The sequence below is a fragment of the Wyeomyia smithii genome, chromosome 2 (assembly GCF_029784165.1).
Source record: "Wyeomyia smithii strain HCP4-BCI-WySm-NY-G18 chromosome 2, ASM2978416v1, whole genome shotgun sequence".
NCBI lineage: Eukaryota > Metazoa > Arthropoda > Insecta > Diptera > Culicidae > Wyeomyia > Wyeomyia smithii.
This window is the reverse complement of record NC_073695.1, coordinates 123,182,006-123,206,944: the sequence shown is the minus strand read 5'-3', so window position 1 is coordinate 123,206,944 and position 24,939 is coordinate 123,182,006. Positions and strand designations below refer to the sequence as shown.

At 36.1% G+C, this 24,939-nt stretch overlaps 1 protein-coding gene across 2 annotated transcripts in view; it reads left to right on the top strand.

Moving 5' to 3' along the window:
- LOC129725788 (uncharacterized) overlaps positions 1 to 24,382 on the top strand; it is a 49,144-nt gene extending 24,762 nt beyond the window's left edge. For both annotated transcript variants that reach the window (XM_055682007.1, XM_055682006.1), the window contains exons 3-9: positions 3,886 to 4,285; positions 14,052 to 14,120; positions 19,971 to 20,023; positions 21,653 to 21,722; positions 21,775 to 22,263; positions 22,452 to 22,883; positions 22,948 to 24,382. In XM_055682007.1, the coding sequence (XP_055537982.1) occupies positions 3,886 to 4,285; positions 14,052 to 14,120; positions 19,971 to 20,023; positions 21,653 to 21,722; positions 21,775 to 22,263; positions 22,452 to 22,883; positions 22,948 to 23,034 (1,600 nt within the window). In that variant the 3' untranslated portion in view covers positions 23,035 to 24,382. The remainder of the gene's footprint in view (positions 1 to 3,885; positions 4,286 to 14,051; positions 14,121 to 19,970; positions 20,024 to 21,652; positions 21,723 to 21,774; positions 22,264 to 22,451; positions 22,884 to 22,947) is intronic.
- The last annotated feature ends 557 nt before the right edge of the window (positions 24,383 to 24,939 follow it).

Genomic DNA, 24,939 nt, shown 5'->3' with positions numbered 1-24,939 from the left:
CAGCTGTTATCGCTGAATATGTGAAAGGGTACAAACCCGGACACATATTCAAACACCTAAAACCGCTCGGAATCAACCGGAAATTCGTGTACCGGACCATAAATCGGTACCTAGAGACCGGAGGCACCGAGGACAAGGCACGATCTGGACGACCAAGGTCTGTGAGAACTCCAAGGCTGAAAAAGATTATACGAGACCGGATTCGCCGGAATCCCGCCCAATCTGCACGGAAGCTGGCCAGGAACCTTAAAACGAACCGAGAATCAATTCGCCTGCTTCTGCGCAAAGATTTAAAACTTACACCGTACAAAAAACAGGTGGTTCTTGGGGTTACCAGAGCTACAAAGGACAAGAGGTACCAACGGTCGCGGGAGTTGCTCGGTTGGCGCGCAGATGACGAGATTATTTTTTCGGACGAGAAGCTGTTCGTTTTGGAGCAAACAGTCAATCGCCAAAATGATCGAGTTTGAAGTGTGAGCCTCCATCAAGCTCCTGCGGACAAGCTGAACGTTTCCCGGTTCCAAAATAAGACGTCAGTGATGGTTTGAGGAGCCATTTGCAAGAGAGGTAAACTGCTTCTTATTTTTATCGATAATGGGGTCAAAATCAACGCAGTGTACTACCTGGACACGGTTTTGAATAAAAATGTTCTGCCTCAAGCTGAACTATTGTTTGAAGACCGATTACTACTGCTTCCAGCAAGATGGCGCCCCATCCCACACCGCAAAGGTTGTTCAGGCATGGTGTGAGGAAAACTTGACCGATTTCATTTCGAAGAATGAATGGCCTCCGTCGTCTCCGGATCTGTATCCATTGGATTATTTCGTGTAGGGATACATGATGTCGAAGCTGAACGACTATAAAATAACAAATTTGGAGTAATTCAAGCGAGTTATCACGAAAATCTGGGACGAGATGCCGATGGAGCACGTGCGCGCTGCTTGCGACGACTTTCCGAGACGTCTGAAGCTGGTTCGATCAGAGAGAGGTGGTGTAATTCTAAGATATCGTCTGTGAAGTATCTTTATGAGTTACTGAATAAAGCTATAAAAGCCAGATTCAGATTTTCTTCTTATTCTTTGAAATATTGAGATTTTCCTGTGTGACCGGACTTTTTTGTCACCCTGTAGTTTATTTAAATTATATCGATGTAAAATTTATGATCACTGCACATTTTATTAACAAAACATAATACATGAGGCAGTTTTGGGTTTCTCTGCTGTTCGACTTCCTAAGTTATTTACCGCTGTAAACTTGCTCAAAAGAACTGCAGTAAATACAGTCAAATATGCATAAACCATAACCGCAATGCTACTCCTGTATCCCTTTGACGCGTCACTAATATGATAGAGAAGAACTCGAGAATAACGAGTGCCGTATGATTCACCACAGAGTGTAGCGAATTGGAAAATAAAAGCAAAAAATATTTCTATTGACACGTCTCATTTCGCAATTTCGTACAAAACAGTTATAGTAGACTTCTGGTAATTACTCTTGAGAGGAAAACGAATGCGTTTTACGGTGCCGAGCTACCATGTACGAAGTGTGAAGCAAGAGAAGAGACGTTTGAAACAGCCTTCGGGTACCAATTAACTCTAGAATTACTTTGATCGATGGTTTAGTGTGACCACTGCCGTTTGTTTGATGTGTTAAGCACATCGAAGGGACATTTCCTGTGGTTTGGGAGAGTTGATTAGTTGATTTAGAACTACATAAGGTTGTTTGTTACATTACATTACATTGTATTGAATATGTTTAAAACTTTGTGCACAAGAGGTGTTGAAGTGCCATCGAATTTCAATTTGCAAATATAAATATGACATTACTGAACAGGAACATAGCAAACACTATACAGCACAAACAAGTTTCAACAGTCAGTGCTTGCAGATTAAAATAACATTTTACTTTTATTTCTAGCGCAAAACGAGATAATATTAACTCTTCAATTAGATATTCAATTCACCCTGAAAAGGACAATTTAATATCGAATTTTTCGGATTGCATTTTTGCACAGTCGAAAGCTGTTTTTAAACTGAAAATTTGATGGCTCATATATTTGGAAGGCCAGCATTTCAGAACTTTAGTGTGTTGTATTAATTAGGCAACTTTACATTGGGGGAAGTGCCGGCTAATGTATCTACTACTGATGCTGCCCGCTACCCCACAAAGGCAGCTTTTTAATAGATGAAGTACCATTGCACCAGCTGGCCCTGCCACTATCGGTGGTGATATCCGTTGCAATTTCGGCTACCCGCTACCACAGATACTGTTGCTATTCGCTGCCACTGCTGCTGCTGCTAAATAAGGACCGTTGTAGTCGCGACGCCAATTGGCTGAGTGGTTACATTCTGGCTATCCTTATCAAGAATCAGGAAAATTCACTTGCATAGGATATTGGTCCAGCAAACCCAATAAAATGTCGGTTAACGAAAATCTGTGGATGTCACAGCTGCATTTCCACATATACCCACTCGTAGTTTCCCATCAAAATACATATATAGAAATGTTTAACCTGCAGTTTTTTTAAATGTATCTTCAATATGTTGAATACATATATTACACTGGTAAACACAGGTTTTGCTCTAGAGCTCAAACTGGGAATAATGAAAGATTAGAGCCTTTAAACCATTCCTGTGAATTTTGGTGCTCCTACTTTGGAATGGTTAAAAAGTTATAATCTTTTGAGTGCAGCTTTTAAGCTTTGGGGAAACATTTTTCCGCTTTTGTAGACCAGTGTTATAAAATTATATGTTTAAAAAATTATCAAATTATCAAGAGGTTTTATCAAATAGAAGAACTCAGCTTTTGGTGGCTAAAAGCAGGGTCAGAGATCAGTCATTCTTACTCATTTGAGACTATATTGGAACTGTAATTCAATTGTGCTCTTAATGAATAGAGCCATTTATGCGATTCAACCTGCCAAACTTGTGTGCTAGCCATGGATTGCTGAAAGTTTTATTATGATATGTTTTACTATTAACCTCCTTAGACTGAAAGTTTTAAAATGATATGTTTTACTATTAATGCCTTGGACAGTGACCCGATATTAACTCCAAAAAAAGTATTTAACAGTCCGAAACTAAATATGAGCTTTCAATAGATGGTGTTATGGTGTTATGTGATTTAATTATTTACAAAGAAGATAGATAGTAGATTCACATCAAGCGCTCTTCTGTCGTAATTTATTTTCAGGTTGAAACTGTCTAATTGTTACAAGGAATTCCTCCCTCATTTCATCAGTTTGGCTGTATAAATAAAGCATGAATAGAATATTAAAATTGAGAATTAAAAAAATATAAAGGGACATAATCCTGTAATGCACCATAGATGGATGTGTGTGGCGAGAGCTGTCATAAAAGAAAAGAAGGGTGATGGAACGCAACTCGATATCTGAGCGACACATGCCAGCTTCACGTTCACCCTCCGTTTCTGGTTTAGCACAACACAATTAAGGGCATTTGACGAGCGTACGCATTCAAACGAAATTGAAAATTAATGTGTCTGCGTTTGACATGTCTCCAGGCACAAAGTTGCGAGCTAGGCGAAGCATGTCATAAAAGACGGACTTGCTTTGCGTGGTTTGTTTGATTCGCAGTCTGTTTGGTTTGCTTCTACGCATGAAGCCACAATTTGTACTATGCAAGATTCAGTTGACCGGGTCAAATATAGATTTACCTAGAGCGGAAAATCGTATCGATTAATGTGGTATAATATATGTTAACGCTTCATACTTACTTTAAATCCATGATTGTTGTTCAATAATATGATCTAATATGATCTTTGTTTAGAAATTCGTAAAAACATTGTCCTATTTCTCCAGTTTTTCTAGATCTAAAAATTGCTAATTCTTATATTAAAGAAGAGTATTTGTTTTCCATTTCACAGATCTGTATCGGCCGACCAGCAGTACGAGCCGGATAGAGAAGGGTCCAATGAGATCATTCCTCCTTCACGTTACATAGAGTTCCTGAAAACCGAACGAAATGCGATTGTGGGAAATACCATATCGCCTCCTCGATACATTGAAGTACGCCAGGGACGAATCGTCCTAGAATCGCAAAGGATTATCGACTTTAATAACAAGACTGATGGCGATGATCACTCCTTTGTCCATAATGCCAAAGAGAAGCTAGATATAGAATCGCCTACAACGCTGGAACTGCCGGACGATTACGAGCGACCACTGATAATACAAAGTGAACCACAGTCTCCGGTATACGAGCGCGGGAAACCAGGCAGTTTGTACATCAATTCATCTAACCGTTCGGAGTCATGTAAAAATACAGTGAGTATCCTTTTATTAAAAAATGGAGTTTGTGCACATATTAAGGAAATGCATTGTCTTTTTTACGCAATAGTATACACAGCAAACTTTCATTTGCATTCCAAATGTCTTTAAGAGTTTAATCGAATCGGAGTATTTTAGGAGTAGCTATAACTAGTACCCGTCTAATTATTTTAATAAAACAAAAATCAACCCTTTTTTTGGTTTGCTATTTTGAAGCACTCAAACATTTTGCAATTCCCTCCCTCAACACAACATCGTATACATGCGCATACCAAAGTCATAGTCTAGATGTTTCTTGGAGCAGAACAGTTATAACTTGTAAGTTTCCCGAGTGTGCCATATTTATATCACATTTATTTCTTGGGCATGCTTATTCCGTTGAAAAGGGAGATCCCGTTCATGTTATACTAAATTCACCCTAGCGTGAAATGTGGAGTGTTTCTGCTATGTGCATATTTTCTAATAATAAATTCGTTTTTGTTAAAATTCGCGAATAAAGGTTGTCAATTACGGGTAAATAAACTTAATTAATGCCAAAATGATGGTTGATGACTTGATGTATCTGTTGCTTCCATATATCTGTTGATTTTATACTGGAGACTGGTTAAAAGATTAAATGAAACATTCCGAAATCGAATGCATTTCGAAAGTTGATTTTTAAATTATATTGTATCATGGGCCTATAAATGTTCTTAATTTTTGAAATTAAGTAAATGTTCTAAAACTTAACCTTTAAGGAAACTGTTCTTGTTATTTTTCATCCTGTACTTCTTCAAAAAGTTTCGTGAAAGTTCAAGTTTCAATTTTATTTTTTTAAGGCGGGGGCCTAGCGTGGTTGTAACGTCTCCGCCAACCACGCTCGACGCCTGGGTTCGAATCCCAACGCCGACATAGGTGTCGATGATTGTGAGCTGGCGTGATCCACTCACAACCAGCCCAACTGGTTTGGAATCAATCCCAGCCGACACTGGAGGATTTTCTGAGGCGAAAAATCTCTGGGATCACGCCTTCCATCGCATGAGGAAGTAAAGCCATTGGCGCCGCACACTGGGGCGGCCTCATACAAAAGCTCAGACAAAACCTAAATTTTTTTTTCCGGAATTAGGTTCAAAATCGATATTTTGTAGAAACTAGAATGCCTACAGACCAAGAATCAAGCATAGGTTGTAAAGAATTCGCATGTTTTAGTACATCGTGAGGTAGGAGAAGTTGGGGTTAAACATTTGATAAAATCAAAAAAAAATATTTCAATCATCTTTACCAACCTACAAAATGCAGGAGCTGCCAAATAATAATGACATTATGCATGAAATCTCTTCAATATGAGTTAAATTAAAGGAAAAAAACTTAGATAGCTGAGTATATCCTACTATACCACGATTGAGCTCAACGTTTCACGCAGATAAAAAACCCAATTTTTCACTAATTTCAAACATTTGAAAAAGTAATTTACCAGCAAGTACCCACTCTATAATCTTCTCAAATTTGAAGATGCCAGTATCAGCTATTCAAAAAACCCAACTTTAGCTGCCACTTTTTGCCTATTCAAAAGTTATTCGATTTTTGGTACAGCACGTTTTTAGGTATAAACCATGCGTTTCGCGGCAGCTTTCTATGACGATATCACATTTCAACAAATTCGTGAAGCGCACAGCCAGAAGTCCAGCAGAGTTGAAACCATGCAATATATATTAAACGGTATGTTGGTTATATCTGACCCCTTTTTCGTCCAGTTTAAGAACAAACATCGATTCAACTGATACCCGCAAAACAAAAAAAAGCGGTCGTGGAACTCCTTTACGTTGAAAATGATATGGAAGACGATGAATTAATGTTTCTGTAATCTATCCAAATTCAATCATTTTGTTATATATCATTTATCATGATCAATACGTTTAGAATGTGTATGTGTATGTGTGTGAAATAAGTGACTTAAACTTTTTTATGCATGACTCAAACAATCAAATGACCCTAACAACTGATCTAAGAACACAGAATTGCTTAGACTTGCACTTGAGTAGCAAAAAGAATTTCACTTTCAAAATTGAGCGATCTAGATCAAACAGTAATTCAGGCATGTTGTACATGAATGTACTAGGAATCCTGCCAAAAAATTCGCCTGAAAATGTCAAACCTTCTTGTTTTGACGTTCTAGATAAAAAAAGTTCTCTGGATCAAAACATGATGTGCAAAATGGAAAATCGTATATAGTTGATCAACTTCGCGTGATACTTGTGACCTCTATTCCTTTCCGACCGAGCCCACACAATTGTGTAGGATGCGATGTTAACACTAGCTTTGTGAGCAATAAAACAATGAATAAGACTTTCAAAAAGCGAAAGAGAAGGTTTAGTTTAAGTCACCTTCTATCTACGCATTCATATGGGCCCGGTCGGAAAGGGCTATAACATGAATCTAAAAAGTTATTGGGCTTATTTTTTTAAACAGAGTGATTCAGATAAGTATAACTGATCTACACCAAACATTGATGATAGATCACAATCATTCGAACAAATTTGCCGAAGACACCAATATTCTATGATTTGAATTTGAGCAGTTATGGGGTTTTGTTTTGTGAACATTAAAATTAGTTCTATCTCGTTAACATTCAATCCTAAAATTTTGATGTTTTCGACAACTTTATGTCAATTGATGATATGAACAACTTTTCTAAAGAAACAAAATGGCTAGCACCATTTATTCAGAAGATAGATGTCAGCGCCATCTGTAGGAAGAAAATTGAAGCTACTCGAATACATTTTTCATAAAGATATGTTTATGCTATACAACATTGCCGGAGACATAAACACTGTGGAAACAACCATTTAGAAATTATGAGGTTTTGTCGCACCAACAGACCAATCTGCCCCACTGTGCGCCGGTCCGTTAATTAACGGGTCGTGAGTTAGGGTCCTGGGTAGAGTCGCCTCCCTGGACGTCGGTGATTGGTACGACAACAATGTGGAACTAGACCGACGGAAAATAAGCGAGAATAAAAAAAAAAGTTTTTTAATTCAAAGTTTTTCGTTTTAATGATTTTTGCTCACAAAAAATTTCTTTTCTTCAGTGTACATTTTTTACTAAGTATTTTTAGTTCTTCACACCTTGGTTCCAGTAATTTTTTTGGTACAGCCTAAGGTTCCTGAGCTACAAAGTTGTATGCTAAAATACCTCTGAAATATTCATCTGAACTTATCGTAAATTGTGTAATATTGACAACACGTTTCGATGATTTAATAATGGCTGTTGAAAGTTCTCTAATTATTTAAGAAAAAGCGTATCTTCAGGAAAAATCGGATTTTCTGAAATTCAAATTTAAAATGATTCGAAAACGAAAACAAGTAATTCACATGAGTTTTTTGATTAAATGTTGAAATTTAAGAAATGCTCTAAAAACTAACATTCAGGGAACATTTCTGCATCCTGGACTTTCTAACAAAAATATCAATAATAACATAAAAATTTCTATGAAAATAATTCAAAGCGGATGACCTTTTCCTGGCAATTCGAAATTTAGTGGTTATTGCAGTATTTATTTTAAAATATGATAGCGTATTGTTAGATAATGAATTTCATCAAACGTGCACGCAAAAGAAAGGATCCTAACTTTCGAATGGAGTCCTCTGCCCGGACGTCGCTGATTAGTTTGACGGTACTAGAAATAGACCGACGGAAATAAGTTAGATGAAGAATTTAAAAACTCAGTCTAACACAACTTTGTTTTTCTTGCATGCAACGTAAAAGTCCTTTAAAAATACTAAAGCTATTGTCCTACAATATTAATAGTTTTTATAGTTGAAACGCATGACTGCAGCGAACATTTTGACAAATCAAGGTCGGCGGATAGTATGGTTCGGAATTTACCCGCAACGCGAAGCTAGTGTGTATGTGGTTATGAGTATTTTGTATTGTATTGTTCCATCGGTTAGCTATTTCTAGCGTTTCCCATGATTTAAGTTCGCCCTTGACGTCGGATTCAGAGGTGCCCAGAAATGACTCAGGTCCAATGAATTGCTGTCTGGTCTGAAGGTTTTAGGTAAAGTTTTGTCGTTTTTCCCTACCTTCGGTATGAAGATCACCTTGGCTTTCCGCCAGATATCTGTGATCCAGGGTGAAGCTGGCACGAAACAGATGTATCAGTTCGGGCATTATGACTCTATCTGATTTTTGTAAAAAGATGGGTAGATTGCCATCTGGTCCAAGAGACTTCATTGGTTCGAAGGACCTTAATGCCCAATTGATTGAAGCCTCCGTGTACAGCCTTCGAGAGAGCAGAATCGAGTTGTTGGTCACTGTACATCTTGTACTCGGACGCTGATGCTCCGGTGTCTGCTGTTTGTTTATGCAAGTTAACCCAGGGAAGTGCGTGTTCATAAGAACCTACAGCGGGTGTGACGGTTGCCGTCCTCTCTTTTTAACTGCCCTAGACCATTGGTGTGATCTACTGACATCACTTTCTGGAGTCATGAGGCTTCGGACAACGTTTGAATGCCCTCGCAGAACTTGATTCTACAATTTTTTTGCCTTGCTTTACTCAGCGTTGTATTTAGTGAGCGACGCTCTTTACTCATCCCAGTTGGATGTGCTTTTTGCCCAGTTGAACAAACGCCTGGCCTCACAGCGGAGGTTATTGAGCGTTTCTTTCCACCACGGCACGTTGCGACACACAATGTAAATCATCAGCATATATCTACAGATTTATCTGTTTTTTTTTTTAATATTAACCTAGATACAAGATACATCGTGGTTGTGTGTTTAAGTATAGCAATTTCTTACTATTAATAACTTTCAATAACAAAAGTGTACAACAATGGAAAAAAAATACTTAAAATAGGTTAAATTAACCTATAGCGGTCCCCTTTGCTTTGTTACCCTATAGTGGACCACCCGTCAGAATAACTCAATTTCTCTAAAATAAATCGAAAACTATAAATATTTGTGATGCAAACTTGCTGGACGAGATGATTCCCGTTGGAAGATTTCTGATAATCTCTCAAATTTTTGCATAAATTAGGAATGTTTGGTGAAAAGGGTTAGGCTATAGGTTTTTTCTTCATCTATGGTTCACTATAGGTTGATTTTCCCTATTTTTTCGATTATTGAAGCAACCTTGTATATTCTACTATGAGTTGATACCACGACAAGTGCTACCAATGGTTCAATGTAGATCGACTAACAACAAATAATGGTCAATAGCAACAAAAAACTGTTAATGTTTTTTTTTTGCTTTCTGTGGTCATCACTGTGGCCAGTGGAAGACATTTCATTCCAATATCAGTTGAAGTACTATTTGATAAAGTAGGTTAATTTTGTATGCTTCTCACTTTTAAGTTATGTATACATTGGGGTCTTTTTTTACGCGGTTGGTTGTACCGCGTTGAAAAAATCCGCGTATAAAAAAAGCGTAATTTTAAAAATCGCGTAAAAAAACTCCATTCATTAATAAGATCTGATTAAAAATAATAAGTAAATATAAACTTGGAAAATGATAAAAAAGGGTAACGAAACACACAAAATGAGTTTATAGTGCTTCTAAAATCAAAATTCATTGAAGAACATGACAATAACTTTTTTATAATACTTTTGCCACATGTTTAAGCTTTCGTTCCTTAATCCGAAGCTAATCGCAACGACCCTGACTAGTATCGTTATACAATTATTAATATAGTTTTGTTCCTTCTTCCCGAGTCAACGGAAATTGCCTATTTTTTGATAATAACAGCAAATATAGTAAAAATATACATTATTTAGATCAATAAAATAGAATTTCTTATTGTCATGAACCACACGATTGATTTTTACTTTATTGGATTTACTTATACTAAACTTATTTAATACCACGTAAAAATAATCTTCCAAATCGCGTGAAAATAATCCGCTTTATTTAAAAAAAAAACCGCGTAAAAATAATCCGCGTTATTGTAAAAAATCGCGTTAAAAAGTCGCGTATAAAAAACAGCATAAAAATAGCCCGCGTAAAAAAAGACCCCAGAGTAATAATTTGCTTCTCAGTGGTACTATTGAGTTATTTGAATTGCAGCTCCGCTCCGCGACGTTTTTGATATGAACTAAAACAATCACGTTGAACCATTGTGGAATAAAAGTAACTTCAGTATCATACTAGAGCAATGGTTTACTAAACGCACTTTTGAATGTTGAAAGATCGGTTTTACAATCTATTGGCTAAAGCAAATGCAATTTTACTTATTATGATTGCTAATGTGCTACAGAACTAACCACATAGAACATTATTTCTCGTGAAAAAGAAATATGAGCGTCGCATGTGGAATAAGAAAATAAACTTAGAAATCATTAATACTATTCCTATTAGATCTTTGTTGTTTGTACTAACGGGTGATTATTTAAGAATTTGGTTTTTCTTCAATAAAAAAAACGCATAAAAATTACAAAACTGTCTGAAATCTTTTTTTGAGCCGATAAATTGGTTTATGCCATTTACTTTTTAAAGATAATTTCATTCAAATGTTGGCCACGGCTATGTTTTAAATAGTCCATACGAAAAGTCCAATTTTTGGTCACTTTTTCGAGCATTTCGGCTGGTATCTCGCGAATAACGCGTGTAATGTTGTCTTCCAAGGCTGGAATTGTTGTTGGCTTATACGCATAGACGAGAAATTTAACGTAGCCCCACAAAAATAATCTAGCGGTGTTAAATCGCATGATCTAGGCGGCCAATTCACCTGTCCACTTCGTGAGATGAATTGCTCACCGAACTCATTCCGCAATATATCCATTGATTCGCGGATGTGTGGCACGTTGCTCCGTCTTGCTGAAACCACATGTCAACAACCCAGCTCTTCCATTTCTGTTAAAAAAATCAGAAATCATCGCGCGATAGCGAACGCCATTGACCGTAACGGCTCATTTCAAGATGGCTTGACAAAGTATTTTTTTTAATTCTTTTAGCACCAATATTTAGTGGTTAATTTGTGGTTTCGAAATCCAATTTGTGGTAATTTGTGGTTGAGTAATTTCTGAGAAATTTTCAGAAAACTGAGTCAAGCCATCTCTGAAAATGATTTCGCTTCAAATGAATCGGACAACGATGATATATACATCAATCGAAAGCTCTTAATTTGTGGTTCACGAAAATGTAGTTTTTGTAAGCATACTTCATACTAAAATAATTAAAAAACTATTATTTAAATTTTTGAACATTGTTTACTTCTTGTTGTCAACACCGACCGTACGCGGCGCTGGTAGACCATCAAGATGATTTTTTCTCAGAGAGCTTTCGTGTAGCGATGAGTATGGTAAAACTAGAGATACTCAGAGGGAGAGATATGCGGTGAGCAGAACGAACCGTCAAAATTGAAGCCAAACGAACAAGAAAGGTAGCACCACATTGAGAGGTATTGCAGTCAGATACAAAAAAGAACGTGTTTATTTCTATACGATTTTTTGTTCTATTGCCAATAAATGAATTAAGAATGCTGTGAGTGATTTTTACCCGGAGTTCAACAAACCTTGTGTATAGGTAACAAAATAAGTGAAGGTGTATAAAATTAAACATAAACATAAAATATGTCACCTTAACAGTTTCTGTGAAGCACTTCACTATTCTTAAGGACTTTCACCGTCACCACCGATTATACAAGTCGAATGTTAGTCAACATTGCGCTTTGAGAAGAGATCTGGCACCTCTGACATATGAAACCCAGTTGCCGAATTGGCGATTTTTTTCACCGCGAATCTCTTCCTCTGAGTATTTCTAGGTGAAACAGTATGTAAACAGCAGGGATGCTATATGTGCAGATTTGCTGCGAAATGCAAATGTTGATCAATTAGCAGATATTTGTAGTTGACAAGCCTCCGTGTGTTTTACGTAAATTTCCTCAAAATAAGTGAAGTTTTACGTAGGCATGCGAGCGTAATTTTCTCGATCTTCGGTCGAATCATTTCCGGTAATGTAGTTTTGCCATTTACCGATTGTTTGAAAAAAAAAACCTAAATTAATACACCTAGGGGTGTGATCTGGTCTTTCTCATACAAAATCTGTTATATGTTAAAATCTATTAGCACATACGTTTTAACTCTTGGAACAAATTAAAGCCTGATAATAATAAAGAACAATTTTTTGTTTCGATAAATGTAATAATATTTTGGTAACCAACTACGCAACTGCATTCAACTGTTGGGTATTTTAGAAACCGGAATGATGCCTGAAGGTTGGGAATGGGCCTTAGAACTGTAGGGAACGGTTGAAACGCATGGTAAATGCCTAAAGGTGTGAGTTCTGACTATAATTAAAATTCGATATTTTCTCGTCTCAGGAATATGCTACTACAACTACCCCCTGAATAATAAAACAAAAAAGCTTACAACGGCAGCGACAACTGTATGTCGTATACAGTAAGGTCGCTTTTTACGCGGGTTGCTTTCCTCCATTACTCAAAAACGGTACAAGATATCGACCTCATTTCAATCACGTTTTTCGTTTTAGGCCACGAGTGATCATATATCAGTTTTTAAAAAAAATCACAATTTTTGGTGTAAATACTCAAAATTTAAAATATTGAATTTTGGTCTCTATATTGGCCACTATCATATTCAAACGAGGGTTTAACGTTTTAGGACGGTTTTCTTTGTTATATTTGCAACTCAAAAAAGTCGTTTTTTACGCGGGTCCATACAAATTTGGAACGCATCTCCCGCGTAAAAAACGACCTTAGTGTATATGAACGACTGTCGATATGTTCTAGATAACCCACTAGCACTAACATCGGCAGGTGCTCATCCAGCGCCGCGTACGGTCGGTGTTGACAACAAGAAGTAAACAATGTTCAAAAATTTGAATAAAAGTTTTTTAATTATTTTAATATGAACTATGCCTACAAAAACTACATTTTCGTGAACCACAAATTAGGAGCTTTCGATTGATGTATATATCATCGTTGTCCGATTCATTTGAAGCGAAATCATTTTCAGAGATGGCTTGACTCAGTTTTCTGGAAATTTCTCAGAAATTACTCAACCACAAATTACCACAAATTGGATTTCGAAACCACAAATTAACCACTAAATATTGGTGCTAAAAGAATTAAAAAAAAAACTTTGTCAAGCCATCTTGAAATGAGCACCAAACCGTACATTTTTCTGGCTGCATTGGCGATTCTTGTATTGCCTCTGGTTGCTCTCCGATCCAAATGCGGCAATTTTGCTTTTTAACGTACCTATTTAACCAGAAATGAGCTTCGTCACTGAGCACCATTTTTCGGTAAAAAAAGTGGATTTCGTAGTTCCGAAAGCAAACTAATAATTGATGATGTACATAATTTGTCAAACTCAATTTTCTTTGCCTCATTACCTCAATGGCAGCAAATTGATGTTGTCTAGATGTTTTTTTAGTGCAATAGTTTGTTTGAATTAATAAACAATTCAGGAAAACTGAACTTATTTAAGATTCAGACATTACCATCTCGGTTATTGAAACTGGTGTGTGTTTCACTTTTAATTTACTTTGATGTTCTCAATAACAACTTGAAAGATTTGATTTTTGCTAGTTGCCTAGATAACAAATTTGAAATATCTCTTTTATTTGATGTTGTGCCCATAAATTATTTATATTAAAAAGTGTGATTTTTTCGTAAAAGTAAAAGAAAAAACTAATGTTTAAATTATATTTTATACTCATAAAAATTTAAATTTTCATTAAAAATCTCACAGTATATTTGTAATGTGCTATTATAAAAAATGCTTCAATGCTGCTCATTTAAGCTAATTGAACAACTTCTTTTTTTAGGATCAACTGGAATCCAGAATAGCTGAATTAGAAGATGCCTTATTACGATTGCAAGATAGAGTAAACCAAGTGAGTATTGCTGAAAAAAATATTGACTCTCTCGTATTTGAATATATCTAGACTCACAGGATAAAACTTAAGTCGTCAGAGATTTATCGATAATCCCCGTTTGGTTTTCTACTACGAAACACTAGTAACAGCACTTGTCTTTATGATGAGATGTGACACTTTGGAAAGTTTTTCCTGAGACGTATAAACCGATGACGACGCGCCTACGAGGAAGTACCTCGAATGGAAAAGGGAGAAAAGCTTATAAAACCGATTCGAAATCCTTGCTAGCAGCAAATAGTACTTGCCCACATTCCTGTTCTTTGTATCGCACTGCATACTTTAGTATGGGTTTTTCCTTTTTGTTGGCATCTGGGAGGGTTTGTGTTTGGTTGGCATGAAATAAGGGAAGACGAAAAGTGTCTTGAATGGTCTTCAGCAGTTTTACGGACTACTCTTTTACTCGTTCACGGATCGGGCACAATTAACCTTTGAAGTGGAAAATAAAGTAGTAAATTCAGCTTTGAATTTCTGTCCTTTTTTTTTTTCAGATTGTAAGTGAATTGGTAAATCCACAGTTTTGTTTCTTTTGTTGAATCTAGCTTGAAAAAGAATGCTCTTTAATGCTTGATGAAACATTCAGTTAGAAGGTGAAGTTTAATAAAGTGTTAATCATTAAATGGTCTATCCTGGTTTTTAGTCGTGATCTAAACAAAGTACTAACGTAGCAGCCTGTCTATATATAAAAAAAAAAAAACAAAGCAAAGCCTTGGTGCTACATCCCGTATCGGAACTCAACCTTCTGTTTATTTTACACAGACTTCGCCAACTGTTTAATGTACAGGACAATTGCGGGGCTAGCGCTACGATCCTACTGACACCAACAGTCTCTCCCGAGCCGGGACTCGAACCTACGACGACTGGCTTGTTAGGCCAGCATCGTACCTCAAGACCAGCTGGAAGGTTTATATAGCCTGTCTATATATTTATTTGTAAATAGCGTTTAATGTGTTATCACCGAAGGATTGCAATGGTCTATTTTCAGTTCATTGTTTTTTTCTGTTGTCGCTCCATCATCGCTTTGGATAGCATACCACAGACTTATCAGTTTACTGTGTAATCTAAAATCCAACAACAGGCCAGCATTAATGATATAAGAAGTTCATTAGCCTGGTTCAAAAAAACACAGTTACTATGGGACCGAAATTGATACCTTCTCCAGCGGTGTGTTACAACCTACACATCATATTACTTTAGTTTTAATACGTGGGTATATAGCTACCTAGATTTCCTATAGTGTAACAAACAAAGGGATTTTAAGAGTGGGATTATAATTCTGGTTAACCCTTTCCGCTAAATTTTATATATGTATAAAATTACCCCTTCCTGATACTAAGCATCTCGTCGAAGTTCATTAAGCGGCGTCTAATGATTAAACCTTGAGGCGTGATAGCTTTCAGTTTTAAGAGCATATAGCAAAGCAAAGCCTTGGTGCTACATTACGATTAGGAACTTGACCTTCTGTTTAATTATACACAGACTTCGCAGCCGACTATTCAGTGTAGGCAGGACAATTGCTGGGCTAGCGCTACGATCCTACTGACACGAACAATCTCTCCCGAGCCGAGACTCGAACCTACGGCGACTGGCTTGTTAGGCCAGCATCGTACCTCAAGACCATCTGGGAGATATTTTTAAAAGCACTTTTTAACTTTTTCGAATGTTCCATGAAAGCAGATACAAGTATTCTGCATGCAGTTCATTGGGCTACTGATATTTACAATTCATGCATGTAATGTAACCAAAAAATGTAATAACATTCTATTTAACTTTAAAGCTATGATGTATATATTTTTGCTATCTTTTCATTTTCCATTATGTAGTATTTTATGTATTATGCTATTATGCTATTATGCTATTATGCTATTATGCTAGTATGTTCGATGTCCAAGTTGCATACTCGACTTGTTGTAAATTAGAAAGGATTATCTAAATTCCTAATGATTTTTGTATTGTTTCATTATTGTGTTGGGGAGTTAGAACTAATCATTACTGGACGCCTTAATAACTTTCCTCTTTCATAAATTAACAATAAAACCGTAGTAGGTACTAATATTTAGTGAGTATGGCTGGTTCCTGTTTTTCGAGCTCAGAATTGAAAACATTAGTTATTTAGCCTATGTACATGAGAACTACATACACAAGCTTCTTGTTTCTGATGGGGTGCACTTAAAGGGAAGCAACGCTCACCGTACTAAGGACTTGCTTACCACATTGTTCGGCCGGCGTGTGTTCACTCGTAATTCAGTGGAAGTGTAAATTAGACTGTATGAGTGGAACACGTGCGTATTATATTTCAATAAGCAGAAACCTCTTTCCACAATAGAAGGTACATCTAGGATTGTTGGTCTACCAATATGGGCGGCGACATAAAATAGTTGCTTGCTTTGAGTTGAGATTTTTGTGCTTAACAAAGTCAACCACTCGTGGATACGTGAAAAATGCAATTTGATTCCATTAGGGTAGTTGACGGCTTGGGTAACTAGCATGTCTTATCAGCAAAGTCAGTAGATTATACTACTTTGCTTACCCTAAACCTGGAAACTCTCTTGTTCACTTGAATGATATATTTTGTTAAAAACTTTACATGTATGTATATTATTTTTCAACCAAAAATGTTGTTCAACGCCAAAAACGTTGCAAAACGTATATTTATTCGATTAGTTTTTTTTTTCAAAAACATGCAATATTAAGCTTTAGATATCGTCAGTTTTGTTTGTTAGGTTTTCTTCTCATTGCCAAGAGCAAAGCGAACTTAGTTTTGCAAAACTCACACTAACGTACCTTTTTTAGCATTTAAACCATTTTAGGATCAATATTGGATGTTAATTAACCCTCTAGTGCCCAAGTTAATTTCTGAACGGGCTTCGGTAAAATCACTATGAATCATTATAAACACTTTTTAAGTACATATTGAAGCTTTTCAAAACTTCGACTGAAGCCCGCCAAATGGCGGTATTGGGCACTAGAGGGTTAAATTGCAAAAAATTAACAAAGAAATATACAGATTACTAATGTTCAGTGAAACAATGAAAACATTAAAGTTTATAAATATTACAGTTTGGAAAATTATTTCAGTTTGCTCACAAGCAAATGAATGATTTAAAATTTTACAGTAAACTTGAAACACTTACACTTATAGGATAGGGTGTAGGAGTATTCGCCAAAGGCTAGGATTTTTTTTTTCTATATTTCACGTGTATTTGAAAAACGAATAACAACAATATCATGATAAATGAAAATCTAGCAAACACATTAGCGAGGCTTCCCTCAAATCTAAGTAGATTACAACAGACATAACAACACAAAACTCTTATTTACCTACGTTTTAAGCTGAAAATACTCAAATACAGATTTATGACTGGTAACAAATCGTAAATCTTTTTTTTAACACATTTGTTCCATTTCTGCCCGCAACATTCACCAGGAAAATTGCTCATGTAAATGATGGTCCGTGCTTTGCCTCCCTAAGTCCTTCAAGATATATACGATTTATCGATTTTCAAATAGAACCCCTTGGTGGACGTCTCCATGATTTATATACGACGGTCTGGCGCTTGCAAGACGATAAATAGGAAATACGAATTCCAGAAGCATAAAATACGAGAACATTTTTAGGGTGCTCCGGTTATCAATGTTTTGCCAAGTTTTAGGTTCCAGCGTATTTTTGTTAGAATTATTTTGACGCTACATCATTCAGTTCCATGTTCCGGTATCAGATGTATGTATATTGTTCATGAGAGTACTGGGTAAAAGCAACAAAAACACTAAACATAAAACTCGTTATTTAACACATCAAAAAACGTTTTCAACATTGGTGTTACACGCCTCATTCTATGCGAATAAAAACTTTGTTATGATCATGAAAATATGGATATGTTCTTACCTAGCCGCAGTTGAATTAGTTTTTAGTTTTAGATTTTGAAACTTTCAAAGCAATGAGATTTAAAGTGAGTTGCACGTCTACATAAAATAACGCTGGTTTCATGTATTAGTTCATGTATTAGTTACTGAATTAAGTAAGATGAGACAAACTTTAAAGCTGTGTTGCTAACCACATATGAGGGTAGTCTACATCGTCTCTTGAAGAACGATGTTATTTTTTTTTCTAATAATACTAACAAGAAAAACCGTTCTGTATTGGCTTTAGGAATTTGATTTAACTTACACAATAATCATTTCTTGCATGTCATTTTTCTTCGATTCAATAATTGGGTTTTGCCCACAGTTTATCAAAATAATGGCAATGGCCACATATAGAATAGTTTGGAACCATCCCTTTTAAATCAGAAATACTAGATACTACATGACAACGTGTCTCGGTCTATACATGTCTGGTTTTGAGGTGCATTTTGTTTCTATGTTATGTCTGGAAATCGTTCCGTGCTCACAATTTTTGGCCCATCATGCGGTGGTACGTGCCTTATTTGCTGTAGCCATGTTTTATTACGAAATGTTCAACCGTGGTCTGTCGGTCTGTTGGTAACAAGTCGAGTGTCAGAATCGAAATGTGTTTTTCCGGTTTGTACAATAGCTCTCGATACAACGCAAGGGTAACTATTGAGAAGCGTTTCATTTGTGATGTCTCTATGGAACAGGAAGGAAGTATCTCCCCTGTTAAAAGCACGTTATCGACTGGAAAGAACGATTTTTGTTTATCGCAGCTTTTATTGTTTCATTTTCTTTTCTTTGAAAGCTCGGCCTATAGAATAAGCTTTCAATTAGTTCTCTTTTATTTACTAAAAAAGTGTCAGAGAGTCATTGTCCCACAATTCTATAAATGAATCGCATCAGGAAATGTATATAAGAAATGAAACCATTGTTAAATGTTTTGCGGAGATAGTGATACTAGGTACTGATTTTCGAATTTATTTGGTTTTGTTTTTTTTTGTGTTGCTTTTTGATTTTGTTGTTTTGTGTTGCTTTCTAAGTCATTGATTCATGTTTTAAGGCATAACAAAATTAATGTCAAGCGAACGAGTGAAACCTTTACCTAATGAAGTGAGAATATACCATTTACTAAAATTCGAATTGTGCTAAAACACCAACTTCAATGAAATTTTGAAAAATTAGGCGTTCTTCTCGAAACTAATTCATGCTTAGGTATATGGTAAAATCATCAAAAAACAACAAAAAATCAACTCTAAGTTGGTTTGTCCACTAGATGAAATAATTTGTGTTTTCACGTCAAAGAAGCTTCTGTAAATTCAAACTGAATCCAGAGAAGTTGCTTTTTGAATTAAAAAAACTAAAACATGTAACAAAAATTTACTGAAGCATTGGCTTTTTGAATATCCTCCTATTATAAAAATTTATCTTGTCTTTTGGGTGATGTTTATACCATAAACGCCCTCTTAGCCTTCCCAGCTGGTCTCTAGGTACGATGTTGGCCTAACAAGCCAGTCGTTACCCGGCTCGGGAGAGACTGTTATTGGAGAAATTGATAGTAGCCGCTAGCCTCGCCATTTTCTGTACACTTAACAGTTGGCTGCGTAGTTTGTGTACATTAAACAGAAGGTCGAGTTCTGAATCGGAATGTAGCACCAAGGTTTTGCATTTTAAACCATGAACGCTCTTAAAAAAATAATTGAGTTTTGTCAGTTTTCAAATCCCATTTTAGGTTAAATGGTAAGAAAATATTTTAATATAAATTTCGACACCCGTTCTTGAACAGTTGCTTGAAATTTACAAAATGAAAGTATCAGGTGTTAACATAAATGATCATTTTTATACTTTTTATTATCTTTTCATTGTAACAAATTGAAATGTTTTTACTTTTTTTTTCAAAAATTGTTTTTTTTATTATTTCAGAGCCAATGTAACTCACCCACACTGGAAAAGGAAATTAAGGAGCATTTGGAAATGTAAGTAGTTTCATACGTTTTGATACATTGTTCTATCCTGTATTATTTGTATGAACCCAAAACCCTGTTTAAAATGGATATTTGAGGAAGGAATTATCTACTTCTATGTATTGTAATAAGAATTTAAAGTTTGTGCCATAGAATGATTTTTAGTTATCATTATTTTTCTTCAAACCAACTTTTGAAAACTTGTTAACAAATAATCCTTAAATTTACTTCTCTACATCTATTTTTTGTAAAATTGTTACTGCTTCTACGGTTGAATTTAGGATATATCGATATAAGTTTTTGTGTAAAATAATTAATTTTACCTCATTGGCGAATATTCAACGCTAAATGATCAAAAATCGCAGAGCAACCTTGTAAATGAATTGGCAGCATCCCATAATCCATTATTTTGTATATGTAAAACGTGTGTAAACAGAGGGAATAAAAAACTATTACCCTCGTTTTTACACCATATACACCAAAAGGGGTGCACACAATTTTGATTCAACTGCCAGTCAAGTCAGCGAAAAGAATCTCGTGATAAATTCGAAAGGTCTGTTGAACCATACGGGGGTACGGTGGAAACCGAAACGCTTAAGATAGCGTAGCCTCAAGAAGTTGAGGCTTGACCTCTAGGAAGTCCCTAGTTTGAACAATATTTACTTTTTCCATTGTGATGAACAATAATCTCTCGCGCAAACAAACTGTTGGTACATAACAACCATGTTGTCAAATTCAACTGCTAACTACTATGAAATGGTATGAGGGTGTGGAAACGACAAATATCGCTCCAATACCGTACTGAATCAAACTTCGGACACTTAAAAAAACATACTAACCAAAGCTGAATACGAAATCATACGTTACCGGCAATAAAACATACTTTTTACTTTGATTTGGCATGATTTTTCCCATTTTTTTGAAGTTTAACACTACTCATAGTTCGCTACAGATTCGTTCTTGTCATACGGAAAGCGGCGAATGATTGTCGTGTAATTAACAAACAAACAACATAACAAAACCCCCCCTTTGGCATCACGCCATGTTTCAAGGGCTAACATCTCAACATATGTAAAAACGAGATAGCATATCACCGCTTCTTTTCATACATCTTCATCTTACTGCTGACAGCGGGCACAAATTAATTTGAGCCCAGGACATGAGTTCATTGTCATTCACTGTTACTCGGTATACGGATGCCAAAGGCTCGAACAAAACAGTTAGGCGTCGTAGACAAATTACGTAACGCATGAAGGGGGTAGAGGTGGGTTGAGTTTGCATTACTTATTGTTACATATGGGGGAGGGGGGGTTGTTGAAACAGTTACGTAACTGTGGTTTTCCTACCAATTCGTAATTTCGAATCAGCGTTACGTAATTCCGGGAGGGGGTGGGGGGGCTGGGGGAGTTTCATTGAACGTTACTTATCGTTACATAGAGAGAGGGGGTTCTGAAATCTGGATTTTTAGCTTTAGGTAATTTATGTACGACGCCTAACTGTAATCCGCATTCCTTACTTCAGCAATACATAGTTGTGCAATTTGAAGTTATGCTTAATAATTCTTTATGTTCAGCTAATTTTGCATAAAAAATACTAAGTTTCGATTCAAGAGAGATAACTGTTTTTTTTCTGTTATTTTAGAATGAATAAAGTAATTAAGACAAAGGACAAACAATCGTTGCAAGCTTGTCGGGAGCACAAAACACTACAGGTAACTTATCAGTTGTATTTTTAGAATCAAAAACAAAACATTGCTTTTCTAGGCTCGTTTCCAACGCCAGGAAAATAGTCTGCTAATTCTTCAAAGTGAGAATAAGTCACTACACCAAAGAGTTAAACAGTACGAAGCCTGTTTAGATGACATAATGCGGAAGGTGGTTGATGCTTTAGTGGCAGAGGACAGTCTGAGAGATGAAGTTTCTATTCTTAAAAACCGAGTGCGGGATCTGGAGGCACAGAATGCTGCTCTAACTGGAAGTCCAGCGAAAAGTCGCGATGAAGGTTACTGTACAATGAGTTCCGGCCAACCACAGCCGACGCAGGATAGTCATCTGGCGGAATTGCCTGAGGAACCAGAGCAATGGCTAGTTTCTGCCGAACCGTGCACCGCGGAAATGGAAGACTGGAGTATGTCCCAAGAGGAACTAGCAACAGCCCTTGAAGAGGATAGCCATGAGTGGATTTGGAATTCTAGCTTTCTCACCACAACCGAGACACAAACAGAAGATGTATCAACATTATTAGAAGAGCAAGTAAGTTTAAATGAGGTTAATTTGTGTAGGTTTGGATTATAATAGTAAAACTTGTATCTCATGAGGGTGAGAATTGATTTATCATGCCAAAATTGTTACCTTTCTGCATGCATCAACGTTGGTAGAGGATAAAGTTCGGCAGAAAGTTTTCCGCCGAGTCATTAATTTCATTGTTGTTTTACTTTCAGGTAGTATATTCTGACGATGAAGAGGTGGCTTGTACAAACTTTACGCGAGATTTTTATAGACTGGTTAACATAAAGTCTGAAAGTACCCGGAGCCTCCATTCACCAGCTCTGCCAGATCTGACAACGGCTAGCAGTAGCGATGAGAATGAAAGAACTGCAAGTCCATCCCCAAGCGAAGCTGGTCAAGCTCAGGTTCATAGCTGTTCCTCTAGTGAATCGAGCGACGTTATAACCGAGAAATACGATCCTTCATTTTCCACGTCATCCCATAAAATACCTATTGCTACAACAGATTTGCTACAAGACGCTCTTATTACAAGGAGTAATCAGCATCAACAACAAAGCAAAAATAATTTCAAAGATGGTGCTCAAAAGCCTTCTTCGACGTGGAGGCGTAGCACTGGTTGGAGGAGAGTACCCAAAAACAACCATGTTAGTATTTAATATTGAATTGTTTTATTTTTTAATTTACTCTTCTCTATGTTACCCAATTCAGGAAACACACATCCCTGTCCCAATACACTTAAAGGATCGTCTGAAATCTCCACCTCCAATACCAGTTCGAAGACATTGCGCAAGCTAGCCATCTCTGTACTTTGTAGACTAAGGCTAAACCCAATTTCTCGGGAAAATATATTCAAAACAGGTCTGATATCGATCAGGAATTCGAAGTAATTTGATTAAAATTACTTGTTTGTTACTGCAATGACATTAGTTAGATAGTAGATTTAAGCTTAAAATGTGATAGTACGTTTAGTATTCGAAATAGTAATAGGTACAGAAAAAATTCTAAGCGATCACTGCCAACATTGCAGAAACCTCATATCGTTTCTTTAAGAGAACATCAATCAAATTGCGGGACAATAATATAAAGATATGAATGGCGAAAGCAGCATTCAACGCAAACGATGTTAACTGCGGTGTTACTTAGCATTATGTATATAACGTAACGCCTAGCAACAGTAGGTGTTACGAAAAACGAGGTTGTGATCTCTGCTAAATATGCATTTTGAACGAAAACTTTCTGCGTCGTTTTGACAGCATGGCGATGTTTTGTAGTAATCAAAAACGAAATAAATTAAATAAGGACAATACATTCGGCAATCGATTATATTGAAGAAAAAACGTCGAGAGTATTGCGCTGCAAGATGATTCTGTTGGAAGTAGTTTATCAATCGTTATTAATTTGTTTTGAGAACCGAAGACATTGAAGCTAGTAAGACTAGTAAGGTATTGTTTTTTTGTGTTAAACAGATTTAGAACTGAATATTTCGTTTCATTTTGTTTTCTGAGTTAGAGCAATAAAAGTCATTAGTATAGTGAAAAGTACAAATGATTCGTTAGTTTTGAAACTACTAGCAGCGCTTGCAATTAAATTAAAATCTCATAGTTTTGAATTTTTTTTACAATCTCACTATTTAATACTTTGCGTAATAATTTCGATTGAATACTATTTGAACAAGTTGATCATTTATGTAATTTCGCTCTCGCTTACTATTCGCGTTGAAACGAATTGACGATAATTTGTACTCAAGATAGAACGAATGGAGAATGATTTTAGTTGTCAGAAAATATTTTCACATACGCGAATGCGAAAAACATTTCAGTTTCATCATTTACCAACAAATAGTGTCAGTTTCGTAAAAAATATACTATCAAACTATCATACTCTTAAAACAGATAATAAATATCCGTGCATTTGTAGAGAAACTTTCAGGTATAGGAAAAGGTTTTCAATCGAATTTTGCCTATAATAGCAGTTATAACGAGTTTGTAAAATAATCTTTGTTCAGAATGTGCCAGTGCGCATATGTATTCACTTCTCTTTTTGGAAAGACCATATTTATGATGAATAACATAACCATTTATTTGTTTATACAAATTATATACGAGTAGAAATCAACAATACAAAAATAAAACATAGAAATCAACTTGCCACCTTTTTATTCAAAGGAATCTACCAAAATTATTCATTCCACGTCTCGTTTTATGCTTAGTTTTACTTCTATCCCTTTGATGATATTTAATGTATATTTTTCTATATTGTATATATGCGAGGAATTTAGGTAAAACATAAAAGAAATAAAATACCACCAGGCCTACGACGCGTCTATGCTATTGCAATGGGTTTGTAAGTAACATATGCCGAATTCGTTTTTGCGGAGTAACTACACAAGAACTACACTTTTGCATTGAAACTGCTGTTTTTTGCTTTACGAGCTACACCTGAACTACCAGAGTGTACCTTGAACCCACCAACCAACAAGTACAAATACCGTTAAAAGCCATCTCACTACTGTCCACTGGCGTAGCGTGGGGGGGGGGGGATCTCCGAGCTCCCTCTAGGGGATGACATCTACGAGGAAAATTTTCATCCGTGTCACCTTCAAAAAGGTGACATCCGTGAGATTAATTATCGATTAGGTGGAGGTCGCGGTAAAATTCTCGAAAATTATATAAATTTGCTCCTAAGAGTATCAATCAACCA